The sequence below is a fragment of the Anneissia japonica genome, unplaced genomic scaffold (assembly GCF_011630105.1).
Source record: "Anneissia japonica isolate Jap-2015-1 unplaced genomic scaffold, ASM1163010v1 scaffold2756_len2360902_cov194, whole genome shotgun sequence".
NCBI classification, from domain to species: domain Eukaryota; kingdom Metazoa; phylum Echinodermata; class Crinoidea; order Comatulida; family Comatulidae; genus Anneissia; species Anneissia japonica.
Window position 1 is genome coordinate 1,975,768 of NW_022719050.1, and position 8,058 is coordinate 1,983,825.

At 36.4% G+C, this 8,058-nt stretch overlaps 1 protein-coding gene across 1 annotated transcript in view; it reads left to right on the forward strand.

The window, feature by feature from the left end:
- Positions 1-5,747, forward strand: part of LOC117110818 (somatostatin receptor type 2-like) — an 8,075-nt gene extending 2,328 nt beyond the window's left edge. The window contains exon 2 of the mRNA XM_033253644.1: positions 1,649-5,747. Within this exon, the coding sequence (XP_033109535.1) occupies positions 2,066-3,388 (1,323 nt within the window). The 5' untranslated portion in view covers positions 1,649-2,065 and the 3' untranslated portion in view covers positions 3,389-5,747. The remainder of the gene's footprint in view (positions 1-1,648) is intronic.
- The last annotated feature ends 2,311 nt before the right edge of the window (positions 5,748-8,058 follow it).

The following is an 8,058-nucleotide window of genomic DNA, read 5'->3' on the forward strand; positions in this document are numbered from 1 at the left end:
GTGGGGGGGGGGACGCGACCAAAATATGAGGGGACGTGGAATTTATTTTCGGTGGCTACGTCCACTGAAAAATATTGCTTCTTAGATTCCCGAATTGCGTTAACCGTGACAGCATAAGCATAAGCCTAGCCAAATTTTTTTTGCTTCGAAGTTTTCGAATGGGGGGGGGGGTGCCCCCTCGCCTTCGGACGCTAGCTTTTTGTGGGGGGGTCCCTTGGCCCATCCACACGGCCCCCCTCTCCCACGGCCCCCTTGGATACGCCACTGGACTAGTACACCGGGGTAACCCCTACTCGTCTCGAAAGATGTACTGGGTTCTTTAAAGTGCACTTATGCCAACTGTGTACACCGGGCCTATTGTTCATAGTACCGTACGTATTCGAGAAGACTTGTTCCACCACCAGAACCATAGGTGAGATTGCTGCTCGAACCATCGCCTATAATACTGAATGTCTCGAAGTTGCGTTGCCCCTGGCAAACATTAGGCCATTTGATTCGCCATGGTTATTACCATCAACATCAGCGCCACCACCATCACAATTATCATCGTTATTATTAACTTCATAATTATCATCATCACCATCACTCACAGCAGCATATCATCAGTATGATCAGCAGCAACAGTCCCACCATCATAACTATCATCATCGTCATCATCATCATCATCATTGCCGTAATTATCATTGTCATGATCATAAGCGTTATGAGACTATGATTATTATCAACTTTTATCAATACAATTATCATATAGTAATTTTAATCTTTTTGCATTAAAAAAAAATCAACTAAAGTACTTTTTATAAAAATAATCATTGCCGTAAGTATAATTGTCATAATCATAATCGTTATCAGACTATGATTATTATCAACTTTTATCGATACAATTATCATATAGTAATTTTAATCTTTTTGCATTAAAAAAAAAAACTCAACTAAAGTATTTTTTATAAAATGTGTTTTTTTTTGGCTTGTATTATAGTTTTGTAAAGCTTGATTTCCATAAAATCGCTCACCCTATCGGCGACAGTCGCTAACAGTCATTGGGAAGGTTGAACCTGGTTCAAGTTTGCCAATTGCGTTGCAGACGAATCAGGGTGCATTGCTAGCTGCCCTGACGAAATCGAATCATGGTGCATTGCTAGCTGCCCTGACGCAATTGGAAAGGCACCCGATTCGTATGCAACGCAATCGGCAAAGTTGAACCATGTTTAACCTTCCCAACAAATGCTGTCGCCGATAAGGTGGGCGTTTCTATGGAAACCGAGCTTTAACAGGCCATCTCAGTCATTGCATATTGGTTTGAGGACTACTATGGTCCAGCGGTTAAGATATCTCATAGATATCTCCAGTTGCTACCGTATGGTACCGGTATGGATGACTGCTGAGCACAAGACGGTCCAGCAACGACCAACAACAGCAGTTATGCGCACTAAACCTTCTCCTTTTTCGTATACACATTATGTCGACGTTCGGTAGTAACGGTAAAATCAGATTCAGAATAGCATGCAGCAGATATTCTGCTACATAATGGACTCATAAAACTCTACTAAATTCATGTGATTACCAGATTCAAATAATTCCAATTGTTTCTATCGATTCATTTTTCCATCCTATTCAATGTATTAAATTTCATCTTTTTTATTAATAGGTAATTTTACTGGATAATCGTTTCGGAAAATACAAATCATGCCTGATTTTCCTCTGTTCATTGATCATTAATCAATCGAGAACTCGAAGCAATATACTCTTCATTTGATTGAATATGCCAGTTAACTACAACAGTGTCTGTAGAAGCCGTATACCTACTATCTTTACTTATCATGCCATTGGTCACTTTGTCTTGTCTTTGAAATGTTTATATTCGACATATAAACACAACCTTTCTCAATTGGGTTTGCTATTTTGGAACTAAGCAATATATTTCAAGCGAAACACGAATCAATTTCAATTATAACTCCCTTGTTAAGTCTCTGTGAAGGCGTGAAGTCACAATTATTTTATATAATTACAGTTCATGCTTGTAACGACAATAAATGTGTGATTCTTAGTATCTATTGGATCAAGTATGGAAGGCGACAATTCACCTGGACAAAGTTTAAGTTCTTTTATGTCCTATGATTCGGTCAACGACACAATGGAAATGGACCTCGATTGGCTATCAAAATATACACTGCCGATGATTTACTCCATCATCGCCATAATTGGGCTTACAGCAAATGGATTAGTTATCTTCATTATACTGAGATTCCAGAATATGCGAACTATACCTAATATTTACATATTCAACTTGGCGCTATTTGATTTCGGGTTTCTTTGCAGTTTACCGTTTCATGCATATTACTCAGTAAAAAACTGGCCCTTTGGTCATGTCGCATGTATACTAATGGTTGGAATTGATGGTATGAATCAGTTTGGGAGTGTTTACATCGTCACAGCTATGAGCATTGATCGATATTTTGCGATATGTTTCCCGCTGTCTTCGATGCAATACCGTACGCGCAAGTTTGCAAAGATTATATGTGTGGCAATGTGGATCTTATCTTTCATACTTAGCTTACCGAGTTCGATTTATGCCAGAATCCATGAAAATGATTACGGAGTGTTTTGTTTTATTTCTTATCCAGATAATTTTTTCTTAGACAATACACACTTTACTATTTACTCTCTTTTATTGGGATTTTTAATTCCGGTCAAAATCATATTTTTCTGCTACTCCACACTTCTCTATAAAATGCGGAGTCGGAATTTCCCTGCTGGCTCAGATATGGCAAGTGGAGCACATCGTGCGTCCAAACGTGTTACCGTGTTGACGATGTCAGTCGTTGTTGGTTTTATTATATGCTGGACTCCGTATTATACGACTCAATTTGTCAGGTTACTTAACAAAGACAGTGTACAGAGCAAAGCATTTAATATTATCGACGCATTATCTAAAAGTGCCTGTTATTCAAACAGTTGTATCAATCCGTTTATATACACATTTGTCGGTGAAAACTTTAAAAAACACTTTTCTGAACTGTTTCCTTGTGTAAAACCCTCTTCACCGTTTTCTCGTTTTCAGCCAGCACGAGAAAGTACCCAGAGCACCTTGTATTCTCGAGGAAATTTACTTGGTTCTTCAGCTATAATTAACCAGCATGGAAGTTTGGCTGGCAGTGCGGTACCAAGTAACTCCTCATCAGTAAACGTTGCACTCGATTCAATCCCATGCAACGAACCTTTGCGTGTGTACAACTCAAACTCTCAAACCTTTGTGTTTGGCAGTAAAATTGTCGAAGAAAACGAGATCCCAGAAATAACGGAGCCTAATTCGAGCGAAAATGATATGAAATCTTTAGAAGTTTTGCCAAGTACTGACATGGACTCAAAATCGGTGGCTGAGCAGTAAGCCCAGGTGTTTTCATCAACGAGGTTGTTTTTCAAACTTGTGAAGAAAATTAAACGCTAATGATTCTTGCTTATTTCAGTCGATTACTTGGCCGTTCCGCCACACATACGCAGTTGTCGCTCTACACGTCTTGTTGAATGTATGAAAGTAAAACTTCATCCTGAATAACAGGCCTGTCAACATTACAAATATCTTGTTAATAACAACATAATATAATGTTGAAACCCGAAAGGCGTTTCATACATTGTTTCTAGATAGTCAAACCAGGCATTGCGCTTGACACCGAGTAAAGCTACATTTACACTAAACACGATAACGACACGACAATATCATCGCTGTCGTATATTCTTCAACACTGAACCCATTTTATCGTGCCGTTGTCGTGTCGTTATCGTATCTAGTGTAAACGTAGCTTTAGACGTTGGTAACATAACATGGCAAAACAGCTCTATTGTCAACCTTAAATTTGTCTACTGCTGTACCTAACTATTCCAAATAAGGATAGGCCTATTCCTACGTTTTGTATGCTGATGGCGCGTGTATATTGTACATTCAAAAAATGAAGGATTACCTGTTTAGGAACGGAACCTAATATATTAATATGAGTTACTGCGAACACAGTATTAGTAGTGTGGTTGGTTTTTGATCAACCTTATTGTGGGAATTCGAATCCCTTGTGCATTTGTCTTTGGGCTAGGCACGTCGTTTGTTTCTTCAGGTGTATACATTGGTACCGGTATAATAATATATACTGGAAGGGTAAAACGGACTCCTCTGTTTAAGGGGATTGGCAAACTTACACTTTTTATTTTAAAAATTTAAAATTTATGACGTAAGATTATTCCTTTTAATTTTCGTAAGATTGTGAACCTAACAATAGTTTCCATACATTTAAGATCAACTACAAATGGTAGAAAATTCTATATTTTGTAAAGAGGACAATAGACTAAATTGTCCCGCTGAGGTTGGGATCAAGCGGCAAAACTGGTTTATGATTTTATATGATATCGATTTCTAAGGAGAATATCTGTGAAAAATACTGTAGCAAATTTCAATAAAACATATTTTAAATGGATTTGGCCATTTATAAACAACCAAATTTTTTACTTTTTTTGACCGACTCAAATGACATTTAAAAAAAAATGTTTAAGGTGCATAGTTATGGTTGTCTTAATAGACCTACTGGGATCTGAAAAAAAAAATCTTTTCCCTACCACCTGGAATATTCGCGGATGCAAACGTTGTTAGTAAACGCGTTACTCACATTATTATGTAGGTGGGCCTACATATTGATCGTTATAATTTCAATTTGAGTAGGCCTGGTCATCTTTAAATGACAAAATCTATATACATGATACTATAATGTGTTTATGGAGTCTAGAGTTTACTACTCCCTTTATGAAATGAATCTCTCTGTCTAATATATGAAAACATCGTCTTCATTATTGCGAGGGAAAGGATAATAATTGAGCAAGTATAGAATTAAGGAGTAGTGCGTGCAGAAAATTAACGAAATACGACTAGGAAAATGGCAAATTATTAACTATTGTCTATGAACTGTGTTTGAAACTAGATATCATTTATTGTTCTTTTGCATTGTTGACAAAAAGTACGGTAGTTAAAGTGTGTTTCTAATGACTGACGACGTAGCTAGTTCGGGCTTACATTAAACCAGTGAGTCATGGTGTGCGGGTATATGATATAACGCACTGTATTATCATGCCTATCATAGCCTATGATAGCCTATCATGGGATGGAAAGTTAAGGATATTTTTTCAACAGTCATTGATGATTAATGTGATGTAAAATATTATAATGACGTCATCTGCTAAGGTAGCCAATTTAATGATAGCCTAGACATTGTATATCGCACGCACGGACTGCAAATTTCTAAAGCATGCCTGCACATCATAAATGTAAATAATATAAGTATGTTATCATTGAGTAAATGTATTAAGCTTATCAATATGCGTCTACCGATTAATTATTGTGAAATTCAAATATATAGGCTACAGTAATATTCAAGATAGTATTCATTTTTTAAATTATCTCACACACAATTAAATCAACAATATGCCCCAGGCTTTATAATATTTTCCATCTAGGCTGCCATTTACGTCCATTACTGCATCAAATCGATTGTTTGTCACGGTGTTCAGAAGGCAGAGTAGAACAGGTTCACTGTTAGTTATAGATAAACCACGTATATTGGCCTACTCACATTAAGCTGTAATATAAAAATGATCCCGGGCTCGAATCCCCTTTGGGAAAACTTGTTCACATTCACAAAAAAACACTTTTCCGAACATTTTCCTTGTGTAAACCCTCTTCACCGTTTGCTCGTTTTCAGCCAGCACGAGAAAGTACCCAGAGCACCTTGTATTCTCGAGGAAATTTACTTGGTTCTTCAGCTATAATTAACCAGCATGGAAGTTTGGCTGGCCTAGCCAACTTGAATGTGAACAGTGATCAAGTATAATATAGTACATTAATTTAAATGCGAAATTCTGTTGATAAATTTACTGCTATGTGTAGAATATTTCACGTTTTAAAATCTTTATATGGATTGATAACGATTTACCTATATTAAATATTTGAAATAAATTTAATTCATTTTAAGTTACCTGAGAAAATGACTATGGATGTTATTCATGGCTCCTCCATATTATTTTCATATAGACCTACCGGTACCGTATGTGACCTCGAATTTATATATTCTAGAGGGTCACGTTGCTCGCTTACCCTCTCTAGTATTTGAACGTCGCGATTAGCATCGATTTAAAAAAAAAAAGAAGAATAATATGACTACTAAAAGAAGATAGGGCTCATGGTTTTAAAAGCAGTTTCATATCATTTTTCATAATATAAGAATATTTAGAAACCACTAACATTTGATGAAACTTTCCTTTTATTATCATTCTGTTTGATTTATACATTATTTATGTTTCAAGTGCTAAGCAGCAACAGCTTGATTTGAATAGGCCTATTATTTCCTATGATTTGCTAGTTTCAGCTAGCTACCCATAAGCTATTACGTAGCTTTAAACAATTTCACTCCACTATCCGTGAGTCCTCAAGTTTTATGAAGGGAGAGAGACCAGAGATATTGCGGGTTCGATTCCCAACAGAGACCTCTTTTTTCATACTAATACAACTAATAAGGAACTTTCGTTGATGAACTATGTTTGATACGATTTGTAGCATCATGTTTTTATATATTTGAGCACTGTATTCCGTAATTCGGAAGAACGCATTATAAGCCAAAATCATGTTTTCAGATATTGAACAAAACGCGTTGCTTGTTAGCCTTTTCTTATGGAAATTAATTCTATTGATTTTTTTGTGAAAATGTACCGTAACTACACAATAGAAAAACATACTAAAGTACTTTTATGATGATTTTTTTTTCTATAACCTATTCAAAATGGACATAATGCGCTTTCTGAATTAAAACAAGAGCCAATTATTTTGATGATAGGCATTATATCTATTTTTGCCAATAAAATGCATGCGTTAGACTTCAGGTCTAACGAAAAATAAAACATTAGTGATTTTCACCAGGAGTATATGGTTTAAATTCCATAATTATATGCCCAAATAAGGTAAAACAAAAATAATTATAATTTTATCTTCCATCCATATATATTCTTTACCAGCATTATTGCATTAACATTTATAAAAGATTTACAAAACCCTTCTGACCTGATTTACTAATTTAGTGTTTCCTTTAATGTATAAAAGTATGGTACACTGTAAAATATAAACTAGAAATTGCAAATTGCAAGTGAAGTGCTGCGAAGTACAACTGCATATAAATGTTCTTCGAACAAAATTATTTATGCGAGTCAAGTGAAAATAATGAATAATAAAAATATAACAAATAATATGAGACACGACCCATTGTCTATATTAAAACACTTCTCATTGGGTGACAAAGTCGTAATTTTTCATTTTTGTCAAAAAGTGTCTATAGTGGTGTATTATGGTTTAGGTTTTTTTGAATAAAGTTTCAAAAATTTCTATGTATGTGGAAAATGTAGTTGATTACCAAAGGTTACAGTTCTTATTTTGAAGACTGCATGTTCTAGGAAGTGTACATTTTTTTATGGGGCAAGCTTCCAAGGGCGAGTTGACTGCCAAAGAGTGTTGCCAAAGTGCGAGCCAGTGTGTTATTTGATCACAAGTGCGAGACATCGCAAGTGTGAGCCAGCGAGCCATGACGTCACGACAATATATACGAGACGTTAACGAGTTGTGCGAGGTATCGGCTGAGATTTGTAGAGTACAATTCAAAAAACAACTATAGATCTAATAATGAATTATTGTGATGTTAAATAGACAATGTTAGCTATCAAGGACAGGGTCGTACCGTGGGGGGGGGGGTCGATGGTGCGGTCGACCCCCCCTCTTAAAGAAAGTGCCCTTTAAATATGCTCGCTTCACTCACAAATAACGCACCCCGCGAATTATGAAAGCTTCGCTAAATTGCTCCGAGTTCAGCTTGCCCCCTGCGCTTTCGTTTCGACCCCACCTTAGATTTTTCACCGTAGGCCCCTGAAGGAGCGACGTTGTTTTTCATGGGACCTTTGTCCCTTCAAGGCTAGGCCTATGCCATCCTAGCTAGTCTAGGCCTAGAGTAGGATTTTTTTTTTGGTGAGATGATTTAGTAT